The sequence below is a fragment of the Alligator mississippiensis genome, chromosome 13 (genome assembly GCF_030867095.1).
Source record: "Alligator mississippiensis isolate rAllMis1 chromosome 13, rAllMis1, whole genome shotgun sequence".
Taxonomy (NCBI): domain Eukaryota; kingdom Metazoa; phylum Chordata; order Crocodylia; family Alligatoridae; genus Alligator; species Alligator mississippiensis.
The window spans coordinates 59,031,366-59,054,091 of record NC_081836.1 but is presented as its reverse complement, the minus strand read 5'-3'; the positions used below and the strand labels follow the sequence as shown (position 1 = coordinate 59,054,091).

The 22,726-nt window shown below is 61.9% G+C and overlaps 1 protein-coding gene across 1 annotated transcript in view; it reads right to left on the bottom strand.

The window, feature by feature from the left end:
• HS3ST4 (heparan sulfate-glucosamine 3-sulfotransferase 4) overlaps window positions 1–7,701 on the bottom strand; it is a 58,770-nt gene extending 51,069 nt beyond the window's left edge. The window contains exon 1 of the mRNA XM_019479908.2: window positions 6,892–7,701. Within this exon, the coding sequence (XP_019335453.2) occupies window positions 6,892–7,460 (569 nt within the window). The 5' untranslated portion in view covers window positions 7,461–7,701. The remainder of the gene's footprint in view (window positions 1–6,891) is intronic.
• Window positions 7,702–22,726: the final 15,025 nt, after the last annotated feature.

The following is a 22,726-nucleotide window of genomic DNA, read 5'->3' as shown; positions in this document are numbered from 1 at the left end:
AAGCCATAAAGAGCAGGTTTATGATCCATCCTTGATGCTGGGATGTATAATCTGACAGGAGAAAAATACTGTATCTTGCAACGTTTACTAAATTGGCATGAAGACTTTGGGGATGGAAATGGGGTATTTACACAAATAGGTGGTTTTCCATAAATATGAATCCCTTCTGCAGCCTTCAAACGCTCGCTCGTTAAACGCTTGCTCGCAGCTTTGAAACAGCGACCAACTAAATAAGTAAATGAAGCTGCTGAATGTCGACCTGGAGAGGAACAACACACCCAGCGCATGTTGTGTTCACAAGTGGCAGTTGGTTTAGAAATCGCAGTTACAGTAATTAGCAAGTTTTGCTGAAGAGCTCTGCCTCCGTGCTGCCAACGGGGAGGAGAGTCGCACTCGCAGCAATTAGCGCGTTCCCGGGCCTCGCAGCAGCTGGGAGACGGGAAGATGAGGCTGCAGGCAGGCAGGCAGGCAGGCAGGCAGGCAGGCAGGCAGGCGCTCAGCACTGGCCCAGGGAGGGAATCCCAGCCCCTCTTGCTGCCAGCTGCAGGCTCCCCTCGTGCCGGCCGACCCCCTTGCTAGCTCCTGCAAGTGCCCCCGGGAGCTGGAGCTGGAGCTGGAGCTGGCCCAGGACCAACCCACAGTGCTCCAGGGGGAAGAGCTTGTCGCTCGCTGCACTCCGGACATCGGGCAGCCCACGGGGTCCACTTCCACGGGCTCTTCAGTGTGCCCATTAATGCAGAGACCGAGGCCCCGAGTCTGCAAAGACGTCCCACGTACATCCCATGCAATCCCACGTGTCGGTCTGGGTAGGACGGGCATCACCCTGCAACCCTTTATTAGCCGGAGGCTGTAATAACCTTGGTGACGTCGCACGCCGGAGCTGCCTCATTTGGGGTTGAAAGAGCACGTGGCAGGGGCCGAGACGCCGATTCCAATGCCAAAGCAGACTTTCCGAAGAAGGTGGAAGACAAGAATGAACCGGGCTGCCGACTACTTATACACCACGGTGAAATTACAATATCCACACGTCGTGCTCTGGAAAGTTTGATAGCGGTTGTTCCTCGCCTGCGCTCGGCGCTCAGACCCCAGCCATCCATTCATACTCTTACCCTTCTCGATTCATTGAAAGCACTTCAAGCAAAAATCATTTGAAAGAAATTACCTCTGTGTATTACACCATGAGCAGTGAGAAATGTCCCATATGAGCCTTTCCAGCCCCAAAAGCAATAAAATTTCTGCTGAAGTGCACACTATAATAATTCAGGGGAAAAGAAGTCCCCATGACAACAAGAGGAAAAAGAAATCCATGAAAAGCAAAAGATTCAAGCCTCCCTCGGTACAAGGTGTCACCAATTTGTGCAGGAATTTTCACTCTGAAAATCAAAAGCCTTTGTCTGTAACTTTGTTTGTACGGCTGTTGGTCCCCTTACCTAAGCTGTGCTTTTAACAAAGCAGAACATGCCTCGCTAAATCAAAAACCGAATAGAGGTCAGGCTCATCGCTTAAACCCATGAATGTAACCAGCTGCTTCTTTGCTGCTGTGTTTTCCGAGGGGTCTGTTTTTCCACAGACCTATTCTCACATTTTCTGTGGCAGCTACGTGCTTGGCGTGATACCGCACTCACGCCGCGCGCAGCCTGCAAGCTTCATACTACAGCTAACGCACATAATAGGAGGCAAAGCAGCGTCGGATTGCCTCTCTCTCAGCTGCGGAGCCCAAACCGTGTCCTCCGGTGCACGGGGCAAGGCTTAATCCCAGGATTTCGGGCCTGGATATGGGCTCCCAGCCAGCGGGCAGCACGCAGGGTATTAACAGGAGCAGACCTGGCCTTGTTTGGCCCGTTCATCCTTTTGCAACATGGGCACCGATAGCTAGCTCGGGGCCCCCATGGTCCTACCCCAAAGGGCCTGGTTTACCTGGAAGTCAGAGCCACGTGTTTGGGCCCCATTGCGAGCGCTTGTTAAAGACCAGGGAGCCGGGCGGCAGGGAGGCAGCACGCGGGGGGTCCTTGCTGGTGTGAGAACAGGGAGCGCCTGGTCCTCACCTCTCTCGGGTGCAGCGGGCACCGCGTGGCCAGGCGCTGAGCCCGTACGAGGAGCGGGGAGCCAGCCTGACCTTCCTCAGCCACGCAGGCCTCGTGCTCCCGGCTCAGCCCTGGTTCCTGCATGGGGACGGTGCTTGCAGGGGGCAGATGCACCCGCAGACAACGGTCACGGTGCCCGGGAAATGCAGAGGAGCAGCAAGACCAGCTCTGTCCTCCCGACACGAGTGCTCAATTTGTGGTGGGGACCAAACTAGCCCCCAGGCCAGGCCGGCTGGGGCAGGTGCTGTGGGGCTTTTGCTGCAGACCCCCAGGCAAGGGCAGCGCCAGCCCAATGCTTGCACAGCGCAGGCCTCCTCCAAAGCCCACGAAGGCCTCCTGCTGCCTTTCCATCCTTGGTAATGGGAGCTGGACCCCGGCTAAGCAGGATGCACGCGTGGCGTGTGCAGCCCGGGCACGCGTGCTTGCACCAGGGAAGGTGGACCTGAGCTGACAAGGGAGGACGCTCTCTCCCAGCAAGAAATGACACCCGGGTCAGCCCCAGAGGCTCTCAGGTGCAGACCTGAGCCCATCCCCAAGTGTCCAGAGCAGCTGAGAGGTCACTTCCCTCGACCCTCAGGTCTGGCACGGGGCAGAGTCTCAGTGACACAGATGGGTGTGCAATGCATGTGTGCGTGCATGGAAAACCAGAGCGCGCACAGCCCAGGGCAATCCCGATCCCAGTGCATCGGATGCACGCTGTGGGCAAGGCAGCTGAGTCATTGCATTTCAGTAAAAGCCAACTCACAGCAGGACCTCGGAAAATCAATATACCTTCCCTAAGTTATCAGAAGTGCTGAGGATACAGTATCCACTGTAAAGGCCTTTTGCAGAGAAGTACAGTAGTTACAAAGCAGCAGCAGTGGCTCGCATCGTTGGAAGCAAAGCCCTATCTATCCATCACCCCCAGGATTTTCTACAGGGCCCATCAGCGTGGGAGCTCAGCCCTGGCGGCTGCGGCTTTCTTTCCTATCATGCAACAGCCTGGAGGGGCATACATGCGAGAGAGCTGCACGAATTAAAGTTCCCACTGGGATTCAAACTCCAGGGGACGAACGCTGGAACGGCCAACGGCTGTGGCCACCTTATGAAAAATGGGCTGGGGGCCTCGGTGCAATTTCTTGGGTATCATCAGGACTCCCTTGTGCTGGGATCTCAGCAGAGGCCCGTGCAAGGCAAGGCCAAAGAAACCAGCCTGTCTTAAAGGTAAGTCACGGAGATCGTGCCCTGTGGCTACCGCCGGCAGGTACGTGAGCCCAAGCACGTGTATAAATAAGCAAGGCGCAGCCAGGAGTGGCAGGGACAAGCCGGGTCAGGGGAGCCTGGGCAGGGGATAGCCATGCAACTCCCCAGATGCAGACTCCAGTAGTTTGGTATCTGCAGGGACACGGCTCGCCGAGCCGGCTTCTCAGCCCCGCACAAGCTGCGGCGGGGTTGGCTCAGGAGCAGGCGCTCGCCCAGCGGATCTTGGCTATTGTTCGGGACGAGGCCCCGTGCACCGGAGCCCTCCGCGATTTGTAGCGCGACAGCCTGCAACGGAGCTGGCAGGCCCTGCCCTGCCCTGCGGACCTCGCCCATCTGTAAAGACGCCGCAGACAAAGAGCAGTGATGTAACCTCCCCAGGTCAAGCGCTCCAGCGCGCCGGCGGAGATTACTCACAGGCGTAAAGTTAAGCCTGTGCACACAAGTGCTTCAAGCACGACGGCCGAGGAGTGGATGAGCCACTAAGTAAAAGCAACACGCTCTAATTATGGAGACATGGCAACAGAGGAGGTTGCGCTGAGATTTGCACTTCAAGTAGGGATTAAAGCTCTTTGTTATGAATGAAGGAAGACTAGATCGCCTCGCACCCACCCCATGTTTGCAGCCTTTGCTGAATGAACTCCCCGAGAACAGGCCAGGACTCTGCCAGCGAGAAGCGTTTCACAATGTCCCTGGTTTGAATTCCTACAAGCACAACCTTTTCCTCCCCTTCTGCTGCTCCTCTAGCAAACCCATCCTGAAGTCTGTCACTGAAAATTCACTGACTCGATCGCTTCAAAACCTACGACGCAGGGTGATTTCTATGGTTATTAACGTGAACATATTGGATTTAACATTACCAGCCAGGGAGGCCTTATTGATATTGAGAGGATCATCGTATTTTTGGCCGAACTGTATATCTGTTGTCAAGCAGAGGCTACAGACTCTAAACCTTAAAATATGCTTCCAGTCTCGAAGGTGCCTCGTTAACCTTGCAGGCGCACACGATGTTCATCGCAGTGCTCGCGTCGTCCTGAGTCTGCAGACAGCCTGAAACGGGGGCCCTGAGGCCAGTGGACTATCCCGCGCCTCTCAGGGGGATGCTGAGCTGCCAACTGCCCCTAAATGCTGGGTGGCAGCCGCTTGCTGAGCCTGTAGCAAATGGCAGTGCCCAGACCACATACCCGACACCATGCTAGAGAAGGATGAGCAGAGGGACTGCAGAGCTGCCGGCCTTGCTCGCCTGGGGTCGGGCCCTGTGAGCCCCCAGGAAACAGCACAGCTGCATGGATGGCAGAGATGCCGCCCCAGCATCTCCGTGCTGCTTGGGCCTGAACGCACGGGCCTTGCAAAGGGTCTTTAGCACACAAAGGTCTGGCTCCTACCACTGCAAGATGGCAGCGGCGTGGGAGCTCCTGACCTGACTGGGAGCGGGTCTGTGCTGCAGGGTAAGCCAGGCTCCTCCACAGGCACGGCCTCTCACCAGCTCCCACTCCTACGTGGTGCCCTCCGGACAGAGGACTGCACGCCCTGCGCCCGGGGGCTGGCCCGTCTGGGCTGCGGGCTGCTCCTGGGTGCTGCTTTCACTCGGGCTGGTGAACTTCCCGCTCTGCTTGGAAAGGGCAAGTTAGGTCGCCCTCCTGCTGAGAGTCCTCCGGGGCCGTCCCACCTCTCCCCTGCTTGCCTGCAAAGGCCAAGAGCCTGGGATGTGCCCCAGGGCCCGAGCGACTCGCCCAGCCCCAGCAGAGCTGCAGTGGCCCCGGGCTTTCCAGGGGCTGGGCCAGCCCAGGTGCTGATCAGCCACATCAGCTCTGCAGCAAGACATGCCTCGTGCTGAGCACGGATGAGAAAGGCACTGGAGTACTGACTAAAAATCCACGGCAATTTGTATTGAGGCTGATGGGAATATCATGTGAAGGGGAAGGGCATGGGAGGAGTGAAGAGGCACCCGTTAATTCCAGCTCTGATGGAAATGAAGACCTCCCGTCCTCTGCCAAACTCTCAGCAAATCGCTGCGGAGCCAATCGTCTCAGCATATTAAAAGGCGTGCAGTTAATTCCGTTTATCATGGAGGATAATATCTACTGTTAAGTATCCATGTCTCGGATAAAAGGAAGAGGTGACACTGGAGATATGCAAACGATATATACACTAGAGAGGAATATCACCAGGCTGCTCATAAAAAGGGAGGTTAAAAATAGGCATTGCTTCCCACTTACCCTTTAACACAACTTTTAATAGCGTTCAAAACACACTCTGCATTTAGAGGAAAGAGAAAAAACCCAGGAGATTCATCAGCAAAAGTGAGCTCGCAGCACCGGCGGCTAAGCGCAACGCAAAGGAAGACGTGCAGCTGCCCGGGTCCTTCAGCCCCCCCGGCATTAACGTGCATGCACTGGCACGCTGCAATCCCACCAACAGCCCCAGCACTTCGCCCCGCAACAGCCTTAACTCCCGCTCTAAACACACGGCATTAGCGCCCGTTCCCGCGCCAGGAGACGTCCGCTCTGCAACAGCAACGTACGCTTACACCACAGGCGTGCAGCAACCGCGAAGGGCAGAACACCCATTTGCACAGCTTGGCCTAAACGCTGGGAAACCAAACGCCAGCCTCGTGTGCGCCGGTGCAACGGGCTCCCTCAGCGCAGCCACATTTAATATGCAGGCAGCTGTGTATTGTAATAACTTCAGCTTCTGCTAATTCTCAGGAGATAAGCTCAAGCAAAACGTACTAAACTCCAGGAGAGAAAAAACACCAATAACTGTAGCAAGATACACCTGCAAAGGAAACCCTCACAAAGTAGCGGCGTTCCCATTTTACAGATGGGAACACTGAGGCCTGTGCCATTGATAGGGAGGCAGCCCTAGCCCCTGCTGGCGGAGTTTGGACTCGAGCACAGAGCCGGGCCCGGGTGCTGCGGAGAAGGCCGCTCAGGCAGCCCCGCTTTCCCGGGGGCTGGACACGGGTGAGGGGAAGCTGCCTGCCCCCGGGGACACTCCCGCCCCAGGGCAGGGGCAGGGGCAGCCCGCGGGAAGACTCGAGAGCGATCGTGCAAATAGGGATCACACCCGCCGGCCCTCTAGCTCGCCACGGGGAAAACTCCTCCGCCGCTCGGACGCGCGCGTGGGGCCGGGGCCATTTCTGCGCCGGGCACGGGGGGATTGGTGCGCGGGGGCACGGCTCGGGGCGAGCACGTGCTGCGGGACCCGGCGAGCTGCACCCCGCGCCCCGGCCCGGCAGTCCCCCTGCCCACAGCCCGCGAGCGGCGTGCGCGGCCCCCCTCGCCCCTGCCCAAGCCTGCGCTGCCCCCTCCGCCTCTCCCTGGAAGGCAGCCGGCCGGCCGGCCAGCCTCTCCGCCCGCTCCCTCCGCTTCTCCGCCCGGCCGCTCGCTTCGTCCGACAGCCGGGCTGTGCCGGGGGGCCGCGCGCTGAGCGTCGGCCCCGGACAGGGCAGGGCAGGGCAGGGCAGCAGCCTCCCTCCCCCGCGCCCCGCGCCCCGTCGCAGAGCCCGGAGAGCCGCCCCGCGGGCCGGGCGGGCGGGCGGGCGGGCGGGACTTGTTGCACTCACCGGTACCAGTGCAGCCCCTTGTCGTAGTGGCGGTCGAAGAAGTGCGGCTCGGTGCCCACGGCGCGGACCTGCGGGTGCGCCCGCACGGCCTCCAGCAGCGCCCGCGTGCCGCCCTTCTTCACGCCCACGATGAGCGCCTGCGGCAGGCGCCGCTCCCCGTAGTCCGGCGTGGCGCTGGGGCCGGGGCCGGGGCCGGGGCCGGGGCGGCTCAGCTCCTCGTCCGTGGTGCTGGACTCCTGCGCGTCGCGCTCGGCCGCGCCGCCCTGCGCCGCGATGGCCTCGCCCGGGGCGAGCGGGGCGCGCAGCCAGGCGGCGGCGGCAGGGGCGGAGGGTGCCGCGGGCGCGCTGCGGGGTGCGGCGGGCGCCGAGGCGTTGTGGGGCGCGGGGCGCGGGGCGCGGGGCGGCGGGGAGCCGCGCAGGCGGAGCGGGGCGCGCAGCGCGGCCGGGCCGCCCCCCATCAGGCTGTAGCAGGCGTAGGTGAGGCAGAGCGAGAGGCTGCACATGCAGAGCAGGCGGCGGGCGGGGGGGCCCCTAGCGCCCCCCGGCCCCGGCCCCGGCCCCGGCCCCATGGCTGCCCCTGCCCGCCCCTGGCCGCGCGCGCCGGGCGCACATGGTGTCAGCCGCCGCCCGGCCGGCCCCGCTGCATGGGGCGCCGCTGCCCGCCGCGGGGCAGCCCCGCATGGCCCGGCCCGGCGCGGCCCCGCTCCGCTCCGCTCCGCTCCGCCGCCGCCGCGCACTGCCGCCGCCGCCGCCGCCGCCGCGCGAGTTCCCGCTGCTAAACTTTGTGGCGGGTGGGAGGGGAGTCGCCGCCCCCCCGGCCCGCCCCGCCCCGCCCCGCCCCGCGGGACACCCCCGCCCGCCCGGCACCCGGAGCGCACGCGGGGTCCGCCGCCCGCAGCAGCGAGCCGGGCTCCCGGGCTGCGGGAGAGGGGAGGGGAGGAGAGGAGCCGCGCGCCCCGCTCGCGCCGCCCACGGAAGCTCAATGCTGCTCTCCGCTGGACGCGCGCGGCCTTTCCCGGCCCGGCCCGGCCCGGCACGGCCCGGCACGCACGGACCCGCGGCCTCGCGCCGCTCGGGGCACCTGCGGACCAAGGACACGCGGCGGGGCGCTGCCCCGACCCGCCCTCCCCGGCCCGCAGCCCGACCCCGCGAAGGGCGAGGGGCTCGACGCCAGACAAGGGGGCCCTTCGCGCCCAGCCCGGTGCCCAGGTGCAATACCAAGGCTAGGCTCCTTTGCCCCCAGCCCTGTGCCCAGGGGCGTAGGACCCGCAGGCGGGGGCCTGAACACCGGGGCTGGGTGGGCTCCAGGGCCGGGCTGAGCCCGTTTCAGCGTGGGGGTGGGCAGGGACACGGGCTGCCCGCAGCTCCGAGCTCTAGGCTAGGCCTGGCTTTATAGCACCTGCCTTGTCCTTAGCTGCAGCTCCTTGCAGTTGTTGCACGTTACATGTGACATACACATGTACATATACTGTGCCCACAGACGCGACAGGATGCTGGTGCCAGCCCTTGTGCTGTCACTCTGGGGCCGTGCCAGGCTCCTGTCTGTCCTGGGCACATGCAGTAACATGGGTCAAAGCCACGCCAAGCAGGAGGCAGCTGGGCCCTCTCGGGACTGGGCCTCTGCACGAGCAGAGGAGGTGTTCTCCGTGGTCTCGTGCTCCGGGGTGCGTTTGGCACATGCCTGAGCCTGGCGCAGCCCTTGGGAGCTGCTTGAGTCAACACGAGGGCTGCAGCCCGACTGCCGACGGACAGCCAGCGCCCCGCAGGTCTGCGCCTCTGCCTCTGCCTCTGCACGGGGCTGCACGCGTGCACCGCCCCAGGCATCCCCTTTGCCCGGCTGCCCCGCGCGTGCATCGGTGACCTGCCCTGCCCTGCCCTGCCGGACATGGAAGCTGTGGGAAGATAAACCAAGAAAGGCCCCAGCCCTTTGGCTCTTGTCAGACCAGACACTGAAACCCCCGTGTTCACCAACACGCCTGGCCAGACTCCAGGGTCGCGTCTCCCCGTGATGCGCTGAACACGTGACTGATGGGATTTGTGCGCGTATCATAGTTCAAGGAAAGAAAATCCCCTCCCGTGGCCAGCTGCCAGCCCAGAGGAAATTTTACAGCCCTGTGGCAAATCCCTTTGAAACAAGTGGTTTCCCTGGGCCGACTGGGTGCCCAGGCTCTGCCTCTCCTTATCCCTTCTCACATGCGCGGACGTTGCGCCCCCCCGAGCAGATAGGAGCGCTGTCTGTGTGCCGGGCGGTGTTTCGCGCCTGGCCGCGGCAGGAGCTGATGGAGGGTGACACAGCGTGACAGATCCTCTGCTGGGGCGCCTGCATTTACATGGCACACCTGCCCAGCCCTCAGCATGCTGATTAGCACGGAGACGAGCTCCCGAGTATCCGGCGAGGGGCGCCCAGCTGGCGCTGTCAGCTCTGTGCGGGCTTTGCCAGGGCACATCAGACCAGTGGCCCGTCTCGCACAGTCTGTTGCCTCTGAGGCTGGCCGAGACCAGCTGCTTCCCCGGCAGGTGTGAGGATCCCTGGAGGGGATAGCCGTGGTACACGTCACATGTAACACGCATCTCGCTCCTGCTGAGGCTTTCTTCTAGACCCGCGTCCCTGCACGCTTGGCTCTGTCCCTCAGGCCGGGGGTCTGTGTGGATGTGGGTGCTCTGCGGGGTTTCACCTTTGTGAGTCCATCCTACTCTCTGCCTCAGTGACCCTTGGAGGCAGGAGGCGCTTGGGGCACCCTTTCCTGGGCTCAGGATTCAGGCCTGATTGGGGCAGTGGGGTCCTTCTGGCCCCAATGGAGCATGGAAATGCAAGTGCAGCTCCCCCGGGGTGCCCACAGCTCGCTGGCACAGCCTCCCCAGGCAGCACAGCAAGCTCTTGCTCAGCTTCGGCTCCTCCAGTGTGATACCAAGTCCTGCTCATGTCAGGAAGGCAGGACACTGCCCTGGGTGGCCAGTTCCCCTGGAGCTATCTGCACCGCGGGTCCATGGGGGTGGGAGTCCTGCTCCCCGCAGAGGAGACCTGACGAGCATTGCCAAAGGGGCCTGGCTGCCACCGCAAGTGCCTCCTGCCGGAAAGCAGCAAGGAGGGAAGAGCGGTGCAAGCCGAGGACAGGGCGGGCACAGGAGCAGCAGGTGGAAGCTGGCTGTGAATTCATTTAAGCTGCGCACGAGCAGAAGGCTTCTCCTTAGGGGAGCTTGGATGGTTTGTGGAAGGGGCTCTCCAATGGGGCTGCCCGCAGGAGCCCTCTGCTCCCACTGTGGCCTGCGGATGGCCCGCGGGGAGGAGATCTGGCCCCGGAGGGCCTGGGATGGTGCGGACGAAGGCACCAGAGCTGGAGCAAGGCTACTCACGCGCTGCGTGATGCAAGTTTTTATCAAGGCGGGTGATTTGCTCTGGGACAGCTGGGCCACGTGGTGCGCTGGGTCCTCCATCCTCAGATGGGATGTCTGCAAACACCCCTAGTCCAGCCCCAGGAGATGGACAGCAGAGCCGTGGTGATCACAGCCCCAAGGCTGGGACCCCCGATGACCTGCCCAGCCCAGCCCCAGGCTGCTGTAACACAGGGCTCGGCTGTCATCACATTGGATGGAGGTTAGGGGGCCATCCTCTGCAAGCACCCTCTCCTCATTTTTTCTCGTGATTTATTTGCAACCTAGAGCAGGGGAAGACCTCAGGGCAGCAAGGACTGACCCTTGTTTCACCCTCGCTGCTTGAGGGAGACAACGAGATGGCAAATGCCGGGCCGTTAGAAAGCAGATAACCCACGGAGATGCCACGTAACACCTGGGAGAAATGTAATGGCCACGCTCGCGCTGGGTGGGGGTCTGCAATGGCACCCGGGGCCCCAAGGGTCCCCTGAGGGGGTTCAGGATGAGCCCTCCAGGGCTGGCATGACTCTGAAACACACCCCACGGCAGCAGTGCCCTTGCACCGCCTCACAGAGACCCCCAGAAGCTGCGCCCGGCGCTGTGAGCGCGCGGGGTGCTTGGGCCCGAGCAGGATTCACTTTCGAGGCGTGCTCAGGGGGCGACCCTGAGCTGTTTGCTGCAGTGGGCCCCTCCTGGGGATCCTGATTCCTGCGTTTCCATGGCAAAGAGGTGGAAATCCGCCCCCTCTCCCTCGACAGGGAACACCTCCCAGCCTCCTGGCTGTTTGGAGCCCTCAGGATATTTGCTGATGAGCCTCTGCCTCGCTCAGCTGACAGCCTCCAGCAAGTCAGGGAGTGTGCAGGGAGCCTGCCCTCAGCTCCAGGCCAGACTCCTTCCTCCTGGGAAAGAGCCTGCCCAGGGCGGATGTGCTTGCCTCTGAAATGCAGGAGTGCTTCATGACTGGGGTGCGAGCGCCTTAGCATCAGCGTCAGAGCCGTGGGGCTGGCAGGGACCTGCAGCGTCAACTCCTGCCGGGGCAGGATCCAAACGCTCCCAGACAAGCCCATTGCCCGGCCTCTGAGCAAAAGGAAGTCGTGAACCCCGACACCGCACAAGACATGGCACTGACCCTGCTGCAGGGGACTGCAGTGGCCAACGTCCCGCTGCTGCAAAGGGTGTTAATGCACTCAGAGATCCTCCTTAGTCCTGATCGCACAGGAGCTCCTAGCCTGTCCTGTCTCTGGTGGGAGCCAGGACCCACTGCATCCGCAGAGGGCACAAGAAGCCCCGGAGAGAGCAAGCAAGGATGAGCGTGCCTAGCAGGGCGAGACCGTGACAGCCCCTGGCAGCGTGTGGTCAGTGGAGCCACAAAGCTTGTTTTCCTTTCGGAGCCACGTCCTCCCTCCGGGACCTGAGGCTGCTCTCGCGTTAGCAGCCTTGCTCCAGCATTGTCCCCTGGGTCGTCCCCTCTGCCGATATCCGGGGCCGTGCAGGGCAAGTCCTTTGTGGAAGAGCATCCGGCGAGGAGGGCCAGGGGTGCATCCTGTGTATTTGGTACCATTCACACGAACACGCAGGCCTGGAGCAAAGGTGGTCAAACCGCATGCAGAGAAACAGCGTGCCGGGAGCTGGCACGCAGGGAAGATTTTACCCCCCAAATCATATCTGGTCTCTGTGCAGTAAGTGTCTTGAGAAGTTGCTCTAGTGCATCTGTCACAAAGAGGAGAGCTCTTGCTCTTGCTCTCTCTCAGTCAGTTCAAGCTGCCTTTGCACAAAACCTTGTGCCAAAAACCTAGCAGCATAGCTTCTCTCCCCAAAACTAAGCATTTGCTTGTGTGCAGAAAAAAGTGCTTGGGAACCAGTGGTACAGCTCTGCCCATGAGCATATCACCTGCTCTGTGCGCTCAGCTGAGTCTGCCATGGGCACTTGTCCTCCTGCCCCGAGCCCGCGCTCTAGCTGTCGCATGCAGGAGCTGGCTTTCACCTGGGCCCGTATCAGTGCTCCCCTGGGCATCAAGCTGCCTGGTCTTCCCTGGAGGCCTCCGCACTGCTGAACCAACACTGTTTTTGCAGCCTCAGCTCACTGAGGAGCCTTGGTGAGTGACCCCCCCCGAGGCCCGCGGCTCTCCCTGCGGCATTGTACCCGGGTGCTGGGTTTAGCCTCTGCTCTTCCACAAGCAGAGTGGAGGGCTCAGGTCCAGCAGAGCCCCCATGCCAGGGGAAGCAACTCCCTGGCACAGCCCAGGCCAGCTCCACTGCCTCCCCCTGCCGAGATCTCCTCTCCCCTGCCTGGAGCAACCCCCCAGGGCCCCAGGGCATGAGCAGCAGGGTTCACTGAGTCTGTCTGCATGATGCCCCAAAGAGCGTGCACGTGGGAAGAGCCCTGCAGGGACAGAGGCACTGGCGCAGTTGCCCACGGGCAGCCGGGAGACGGCTTGGACGCCCTGGCCGTGGGAAGGGGGAGCCCTGCCCGGGCGCCAGGGAGGCCAGGGGTGCTTCTCAGAGCACCTGAACAGCACAAGGACGTATTTTCATCACTAATCAAGCGGTTAAACTTCCCCCTTTAGTTGGAGCCTGGTCCTGAGCCTTGGGCCCCAGGTACAACCAGAGTGCTTTGTGGCCCGTGCTCAGGAGGGCTCCCCCTTGCCTTCCTCCAGCCCCTGGCCAGCTCGGCCTCCTCCACTTACCAAAGCATGACCCCCCTGCTTCTCTCCGCCTTGTGTTTCCTCCTCCGCCCAGCCAGGCCCCTCCACACTGCCAGCCCCTCTGACCACTGCGGGGTGCCCGTGATGCCGATGCAGCGCTGGGGGCAGCAAGCCAAGTCCCACGGGCAAGAAGCCCGACCTGACGGGGAGTCTCACTTGTGAGCGATGGCGTGTCCTAATCACCCACACCCCAGAAACATGGGAGTCTCCCGCTCTTTGGAGCTCGTTTTCAGGCCCTGCCCTTGGCTCGAGGGTTGTCAGGCGGACGGTGGCACCGTGGAGCATCCAGTGATTGCTGCGTGCATTGCAGCGATGCCTGGTGTCTCGGGCCGAGATCACTTCCTGTTGTCTGGCCCCAGTCCAGCAGCCGTGGCCCCCGAGGGATTGCAGGGGAGGAGACGAAGGGCTGATCCTGCCCGACCTCCGGAGGGCCCTGCCAGCCTGGCTCCTCCGACACCGTGCACCCGGTTATCATCACTTTGCAGTAGGCAGCCGGGGCCTGGGGAGACAGAGGCCGTGGCAAGGCTAGCTGTGGCGAGTCCAGCTGTCAGATTTAACCCTAGCTGTGGTTTATCCTCCTGCCCCACCTCGCTGAATGCCCTGGGGTCTGCAGCACGGGTCCCCGGGGTCTCTGCTCCCTGCCTCGTCCCACGCCTCGTCTCCCTCCGGAGAGCCAGCGCCCCGGCCCACACAGAGCTGGCGCCGGGGGAGCGGGCTTTGCACGCAGGCCGTGTGCTCCTAGCACGCGCCGGGCTCTGCGCTCAGCCACGTGCTGGAGCCTCGCCGCGCCGTACCCATCTGGTCCCGCTCGGCGCTGTCCTCACTGCAACTGTCGCTAATCCGCCCCCGGAGCCGTCAGATCCCGGGTAGCGGCTTCTGGTCACTGCTGCCTGGTGGAAGCCAGGGGCTGGAGGGGAAAGGCTGCCTGGCTTACGGCTACAGCTGTTCAGATCATGGTCGGGAGGCGTTGCTTGCCTCGTGTCCCTCAGACCCCCTCTGACCGAGAATGCCCCCGGGCTGTGGCGGGCGGCAGCTGCGTGTCTGCACCATGCGCCGCGCAGGGTCCGTGCCATTGCCCTTCCCATGCCGGCACTTTTCAGCTTTCCGTCACAGCGAGCAACGCACCAGCCCCGGCCGGGCTGCGCTGCTCCCCTGCACCGTGCTGACTGACAGCTCGTCCGCTTGAAACAGCATCTAAAATATTGGGGGGGGGAATAAAAGCCCGTTGCAAATGAAAGGGGGCTGGGATTTGATATCTGGCATTTTGTGGCTCAGAAATCCACCAGGCAGTGAACTGGAAAAGAAGAGGCCTCCTAACTAGCTACTTGAGCAAACTTCAGACTAATCCGTAGCTGAGTTTCTCAGGCCTCAAACGAAAAGGTCAAACAGTCCTTGCCAGCCCCTCCGCCTCTCTCGCAGAGAAGAATCAACTACAGCCCTCGTTATGGAAACCAGTCAAAATAATGCAGTGATGCTGCCTCGGAGAGAAAATAGATAGTGCAAGTTATTCCATCTTTCCTTTCAGAGATATCAGTTTAGAAGAAGCCGGGCTATTTACAGAGAGCATTTTGCTTCCAGTACTTCTTCAAGTAAGTGAATTTTGAAACAGTTTAAATGCAGGATAAATCAGTGAAATAGGAAGATCTTTACACTCCAATAAGACGCTATTACTCATAAGCATATTGCACTGCAGCTCGTGGACTAGAGCTATCAGTGCATGACAGGACACCGAGGGCATGAAACACAGGGGATCCATGAAAATTAGCAATCTTGCGTCTATGGAAAGGCAGCCCGGGATGCTGATTTGTGACGGTCCCCATCCAACGCCTGCAAAATCTGGCTAGACCCTGTGGTCCTGAGCGCCCGAGAGAGCTGGGGCGAGGCGGGGTGGCACGTGTGGGCCTCTCCCCTGTTGCTTTAGCTTGCACGTGACAGGCAGGCTGGTGGGGGGCATTGGTCCGGTGCCATACGTTGTCATTGGGGTTGTCTGTCATTTCTGTGCTGCCAGCGCAAGGCGCTGCAGGGGCACGGTGTTGAACAGCCCTTGTTGCAACGGGGCTTGGGAGAGACGGGAGAAGCCCTGCGGGGCAGGACGGGCGTGGGGGCTGGAGGAGACGGTGTCCGGGTGGAGGAGAGGTGCCTGCCGGGGGGAGCAGGTGTGGGCAGCAGGTGCGTTCGAGGGCCCAGGACCGGTGCGGGCAGTGCTGGTGGCTCCAGTGCAGGACAGCTCCCGGCCCAGAGCCTCGACCCTCCTTGCTGACAGCTCCCATGAGACACAGGCTGGGCACATCCCGCACTGCCCTGAGTGCACGCCCCATCCCGTCGGGCAAGGCGTCCGCGTCAGACCCGCACACCTCTGCAGAGGGACACGCGCTGGGCAGACGCCCCGATGGGGCTCGCCCGCCCCGCGGGTCCACGAGGGGGTCCCGGCCGGCTCCCAGCCCAGCCTTCCTGCACGGTCGGGAGCACGGAGGGCCACGGGGGAGGCTGACCCCTCTCTCCCCCCTTGCATCTCTCCCGTTTCCCCCTTGCCGGCAGCTTGGGTTATGTGTCAAGATGGTGCTGCGGTGAATGCAATCAGCGCCGCTCTCCTCCTGGTTGGCATGACAACCCTGGAGGATGGAAGGTACCTCCTTGCCACATCTCTGCTGGCTCTCGCTCCCCTTGTCAGTGCGGCAGAGGCCGCCGCGCTGCCCGGCTCCCTTCTAGCCGGGCTGAGCTCCCCCCACGGCTGTGCGGGCCCTGGGCCCAGCCCTGGCTCGGGCTGCAGGGCTGCAGGCAGCGCGCACCTGGGCTGAGCCGGGCCCTCGTCTGTGCCGCGGAAAGGACCCACCCGGCTGCACAGCCGCGGGGTCACCACCCGGCTCGGGGACAATGCAGGTCCTGGCATGCGTGCGGTCCCAGCAAACGAATGCAAGCATTTCCCAGCTCAGCAACTGCAGCCTTTGCTGGTCTTGCATTCGCGTTTGATTAATGAGGGAGCCAGTAATTTAAGCATCTCTTGAGGTCTCTGTCTTTCCTGAGTAATTCTGAAGTTATTGCTGTTTACACAGAAGAAAATCATATTGCCTCGTAGAGAGTATTAGCGTGGTGATAAGCGTGGGAATGGATCCTCCAGGAGCAGACGGCCGCCTTTCCACGCTGCTTTGCTGATGGCTCATCTCCCCCGGGGAGGCAGGTGCCTGCAGCCCTCTGGCTTTGCAGACCCCTCGTCCAGGAGGACTGGCTGGCTCGGCCCTTTGCTGTCCCACAGCTGAAGCGCGGTAGACGGGGACGAGGGATGAGTCCCCTGACACCGGCTCCCGGCTGCTGGGCCAGCGGGACATCCTCTCCAGACAGAGGCCCGAGCAGGTCTCTCATCAGTCCTGCACCCTGTACCGCCTGCCAGAGGCTCAGGCTGGGGCGCACAAGGCACCTGGCAGCATGTGAGCTGCTGGCTCTCAGCCCCCCTAGGATTGCCATCAGCTTGCACCGCTATTAATGCCCAGGCATCACCCATGGGCCGGAGCCCGCTTCGCTCCGGCACACGCCTGGAGTACAGCCGTGCAAGTCGGTGGGTGCCCGCGGTAGAGTTGGGATAGACAAGCGGACAACAGGCCCGTCAACCCCAGCACCCGCTCTGGGAGCAGGGAGGAAAGGCGACGACACCATGGGTACGCATGCCAAAGAGCCTTGCACGGTGCCAGATCCGGGCACAGTCGCACGCCCTGCGGTGACTGTCTCTGGGCCCGCCGCGACAGCACACGTGACGCATCTGTCATTTTCTTCCAGCCCGGAAAATGAACCACTGACGAATGCGCCGCTCTGCCATCGGTGACAGCTTATGGCCACCCTGCCCACGCGGTGAGAGATGGATGTGTCTGGACCTGCGCTTCTTGAGTCCTTATTTGCAATATTGGAAGTGAAGGTGTCTGGGCTCCACGGAGTCTCTCGGGAGCCTGCCGTGCCGGAAGCGGGGAAAACCAGCACCCCGGGCCTGCTGGCCTCGGGGCAATGGGGACATGCATGCTCCTGCTGTCCCTGCCTGGACCGTCCTGCCCCACCCAGAGCTGCACCGTACTGAGCTGCCTCAGCCGCCCACCCGAGCACGCCCGCTACCCGAGGTGGCAGCCCAGGAGATGGGACGGGCTGCTATCCAGGGACAGGTAACAGGGGCCAGCCCAGTGCCCCAGCTTCCCAGCTCCAGGGCCAAGCTGGGATTTGTCCTGCAATGGCCTTGAATCATCTGTGCACAGCTGTACCCCGGGAAGGCACTCGGGGAGAGCCCGGTGCTGTGCCAGGGGTCTGAAGAAGGCCGTCGGGATGGGCGGCACGGGGACCGTTTGCACCGCGGCCGGCAGGCCCAGGGCTGGTGTCCGTGCTTCCAGTGGGATGTCGGAAAGCCAGAAAGGGCTCAGAAAAGAGCGGTGGGAAAGACCCAGAGCTGGGATGCTCACGCTGTTCAGTGAGAGACGAGGGAAAAGCAGCCTGTGCGGTTTATCCCCGGGACCGGGTCATGGTCTGTGTGTGCCGACACGAGGCTGGGGCAGAGGGTCCTTGTCCTCCCACCGCAAAAGGCAGAACGGGACCCGGGGCAGGGCCGGGGGCCTGGTGAACGCAGACTAGAAATGGGGCCAGTGTTGGAGTACAGCATTTTAGACATCCTGCCTCTCAGCTCCCTGCGGGACGGATGCCCAGCACGTCACGGCCACGGCAGCCAGGACCCCGTGACCGGGCAGGTCCCCCCTGGCCTGGGGTTGCACGAGCCCGGCTCCCACCTCTCACCCTTGTCCCCCGCGGGGGTTAAAGCCAGAGCTTCTGGCCCCGTGGGGCTGCGCAGAGAGCAAGGCCCTTGGCAGGAGCGGTGTTATCTTCATCCTGTGAGGGCATGAAGAATTGCCCGCGCCGTATCTCCCAACTTGGGATGGACTTCGGAGCCATCCGGCAACCGGCCTGTCGGTGTCACGCTACATCAAGTAACCCTGCACCACAGAGGAGAGCGGAGCTGCGGGGAGCCCGAGGCCCGGTACGGTGGGGTCGGCGGCCCCTGCACCGCGCTGCAGGCCCAGCCCCTCGCAGGTCCAGTGCACGGTCAGCACCGGGGCCTCGTTAGCATGAGAAGAACATGCTGGAGAGAAACGAGCCTCTGCCTCTGCCGGTGCAGCCCTGAGCCCCCGCGCAGCACACGGCTGCAATGCAATTCATCCGGCAGCCTTATCGGCCCGCGGTGCCGGCGTCTGATTTACTGTTATTGGCAGACAGCAACCTTTGCCATTTATATTCAGTGCCAGGTTTCCATTTACAGTAGACTTTCTGCTTCAGCTCCTCCCGGCCTCTATCTCCACCTTACACATTAATGTGGCATATGCATGGGGTTCATCTCGCAATTTATTACACGAGGGCCAGCCGCACCTGCCGTAACGCCTTCCTTCGTCCAAGCAGCCCAGCGCACGGTGCAAACGAGGCCTGGCAAATTAGGGTGTCATTATCATAGCCAGCCCCCAGGTCCATCTCCCGGGGTATGTGTTCACACAAGCTGGCACCGAAAAAGTCCAGTCTCAGTTGTCTGGTGAGACATGCCCAGGCGAAGCGGGGGGTCTGTTGCAACCTTGCAGCAAGGTATAATTCTTTGGGTTACACAAGATAGACAGCAAACGGCTGAGAAAGGCCTGCACGGCGCTTCCCCGGTGAGGGGCCATCCCTTTACTTGATGTATTAATGAAGCGTGACACCGACAGGCCGGTTGCCGGATGGCTCTGAAGTCCGTCACAAGTAGGGAGATACGGCGCGGGCAATTCTTCATGCCCTCGCAGGATGAAGATAACACCGCTCCTGCCAAGGGCCTTGCTCTCTGCGCAGCCCCACGGGGCCAGAAGCTCTGGCTTTAACCCCCGCGGGGGACAAGGGTGAGAGGTGGGAGCCGGGCTCGTGCAACCCCAGGCCAGGGGGGACCTGCCCGGTCACGGGGTCCTGGCTGCCGTGGCCGTGACGTGCTGGGCATCCGTCCCGCAGGGAGCTGAGAGGCAGGATGTCTAAAATGTTCAGCCGCTATTCGGGTGCTGTGTCCCGGGGAGGGATGTACAAGGGGCTGCAGGCCAGGCCCCACCACAGCTTGGACCCTCAACTCGGGATGGGGCATGTGTAGGTGGGCCGGTTGGAAACGTCATCGCACATAACTGACAGGGAGAAAGGAGAAACGCTCCCGGCCCTTTGCAGGGCACAGGCTGCCAACTCGATGCCCAGCAAGGAAACAGCAGGAGCAAAGCTGTGCCCGCAGCGATTTGGCCCCAGCTCCTGCAGTGGCCTGATGGGGCCAGCGCTGGCTGGATGGGGATGTCCCCAAAACTGTGACAGTCCTGAACGACCAGGGCAGAAGCGTCCTGCCCAGTGAAACCAGTATGTCGTAGCAAGTGCCGGGAGCCTGCAGTGGGCAATGCACCCCGATGTCTTCTGAGCTGCCAGCAGAAGGGGAGATGCAAACAGCAGCTGTCGGGACAGGCTCGTGCCGCTTTCTGCGTCTTATAGCAATTAATATTCTTTTTGGAGAGTTCCCCATTGCTCCTGTGAGGAGGGGACAAAAGCGATACAGCTGACATGTTCTCCAGCCTCATTACAATACTCTGTACATCAAATGTGCCCAGTGTACCAGAAAATACAGATGTTGTTGCTGTCATTTGGGATAACCTGATTATCCTTTTCTTTCTAGCTTTGTTCAGAATACATTAGCAGCGGTGGCCGGGGCAGACAGGTAATTATAGCCTGGCTAAACTAGGAAATGCGGCAACACCTTGCCAGGTCGCGGTCTCCACTGTGGCGGGTCCAGCCCAGCGGCTGCCTGCCCTTGCTGTAGCGTTCGCAGAGGAGACGAGCGCGCGCGGGCACGCGGAGGAGGAGGAGGAGGAGGCCGGAGCAGACGTTCCCGGGGAGCGTCTGCCAGGGGTTGCTGTGCCCGGGCCTCGTGCACAGACGTGCACGCCACGGTGCATGCGGCGGTGGCAGCGCTGCCCGTCCGGCGTGTGCTCCCGCTGCAGGGCAGCGAGGTCGGCTGCTGTGCCACCCGCAACGTGCCAGGTGCCCTTTGCACGTGTGCCCGGTCCACGGTGCTGTGGGGAGGGTCCAGTGCCGTTTCCTAAGCATCCGTTTAGCAGACTAATTAACGGTGAGCTGCATGTACTCTGTTCAGCTAAACTCGCTCATCCCATTTACAAGTTGTATTCATTGTATTCAATACAGTAAATTCAGGAGGGCTTTTTCTGTAGTCTGCTGTTATTTTGGCAGCTGTGGAACGTGCCAGTCTCACCAGAAACTGTTTAATTCTCCCAAACTAGGCAACAGTGAGACATCCACGCTCAAACCCTAGTTATTTAAAACCCGAATAATTAGATAATCTGGAATAAGAATGAACAAACCCTGGAGAAAAAGAAAAGCAGTCGTCCCCCCCGCCCCCCCATGGGTTCCCGTTCCATATGGTCTTGACACAGAAATAATGCAAATAAATGCAAATGTAACTGTATGCCAAGAGAATCGTACGTAACCTTATGGCAGTTGTTTCAAAACGTTGTTTTGCTTTTGCTCATTAAACCACGTTTTAAAAATGCTCCTCTCGTCCCCCTTTTAAAGGGATTTTCTCTCCCTGCCGCAGACACGTGAACTGCTTTAGGCTGATTAAAAATCCAAGGCGAAGTGTGGCAAACTCAGTGAAACTGCGTGAAGCCAGATGTCATTAATTAGTCTCTCCCCACAGCTTTAGGAGCCCCCCGCCGCGTGTTATTAGCATGGCCCATGGCTGCGGGCCCTCGCTTCGCTCCCTGCCCTCTCTCAATTCAGCCTCTTTGATGAAAGATCAATGTCCCCCGAGCCGGCTCCGCGGCCAGGAGAGCAGGCTGCGCGTGGCAGCCGGATCGTGGGGAGCAGCCACCGCTCTTGCTTAATGAAATCACAGTTCATAACATTTGCCATCTCACCAATCAATACTAAAGAGATGCGGAGACTTTCCAAGGCAAGAGCAAACGTGGCTGGTCGTTCAGGACGATGCTCGCAGGCCCTGGGCACCAGCCAGCGCGCCGCCAATGACCGCCGGCTTGCTGCCCCGCTCGTGGCCAGCATGACCGGGCGAGGCCTGGTTAGCAGCAGCCGGGGGTCCAGGGCTCTCTGTCCAGGGCTGGGCGCTTCCGGCCGCCCCGGGAGAGTGGCCCAAGAGCCCTGCAGCCCCGGGTCAACGCAGCGAGACGAACGCCGGCGCGGGGAGCTGCACCGAGCCACGCAGAGCACGCTGAGCGTGCCGAGCAAGCGGAGATCACAGGTGAAGCCAGGTTGAAGTGAACGTGGAGGTTGCCCAAGCCTCTGCCTAGGAGGGAACAGTCCCAGCGGCCTGCGTCTCAGAGCAGCGGTGCGTGGCTGGGCTGGTCCAGCGTGACCGCCGACCCCAGCGCACGGCACGGGGCAGCCCCTTGCAGCGGCTCCGGCCCGGCCTGGGGAGCTGTGGGATGCAGCCGGCTGGAACGGACGGCAGCGAGACTGGAGGGTGCAAATGGTTTGCACGGCAGTGTTCATGCCGCTGTCTCGCCATGTGTCCACGCCGTGCGCTGGGGAGGTCTGAGGGGAGCCAGGGCAATAGGCAGGGAAAGTGCCTCAGACGTCGCACCTCCCAGCAGCGAGCCGTGCAGTGGGGAAGGACTGTGGCCTACCGCCATGCCGCAGCGGCACAGCCCTGTCCGAAGGGCAAGGGTCCCCTGCAGCCGCCACTGCTGCAAGACCCTCGTCCCACCTCGGTCCCTCTGGTCTGCATGGGGACTGCTGGGAACGGGGCTCGTTCCTTCCCAGCTCGCACCAGCCAGCCCCGGCAGCGAGCCACGTGGCGACACTGGTCCCACAAGGGATGCAAGCACGCGGCATGGCGAGCCACCTCTAAGGCCACATCCCCATGGACAGCCTCCCGCCCATTCGTGGGCCTGCCTGCGGGAGGTGGTCTGCACAGCCTGGGGAGGCCTCGCGGGCCCCACCTGATGCCTCGTTAGCAGCGATGGGGCAGCGGTCGTGCTCCGTATTGCAATGAGATGCAGGCACTGGGCGGTGCCCAGGCCAAGCATTGTCCGCCAGGAGCCTCTGCAATCAGGCTTGGCTTGAGAAGGCGATTTTGCCGTGTTTCCCCACCTGCAAGCGAGGAGTGATGCACACGGGCAGCAAGGAGGGCTCTGCAAACGCTGCCCACGTCCCTTCCCAGCACCAAGGGCCTCTTCAAGCGCGCACCGAGGCAAACCAGCCTTTCATTTCGTTGGTCTAATACAAGGTATTGCATCCCGAGTGCACTGAGGCAAACCAGGCTGTCATGGCACCCTTGCTGCCTGGCTGCACGGTGGGGTCGCCCCATGGCCGAGGGGCCGGGTCTTTGCCCCATGCCCGTTGCCCATCCGCTGCCCTGTGGCCGTGCCTCTGGGGCCGGGTGTTAGGACTGCCTGTCCCTCGCAGCCGCCAGCGCTCACCTGGCCGCGAGCGCCCGCACGCCAGGGCCCCGGGGAGGCGGCAGGCTGGCGAGGGCTGCCGCGGGGTGCTGCCTTCCCCGACGGCACGCTGGGAAGGGGAATGGCTCTGGAGAGCGAACCAGGAGCCCATCAGGTAGCGTTGCCCAGCGGTGCCGATCCGATCCAGGCGCCCGCACGGCCCGTGCCCTCCAGCGCCCGGCGGGGAACGCGGTTCACGGGGACAAAGTCACATCTGGAGAAAGGCAGAGACGTGGGCTCCGGTTTCCATGGCGATACAGTTGTTCTGCCAGCGGCTCT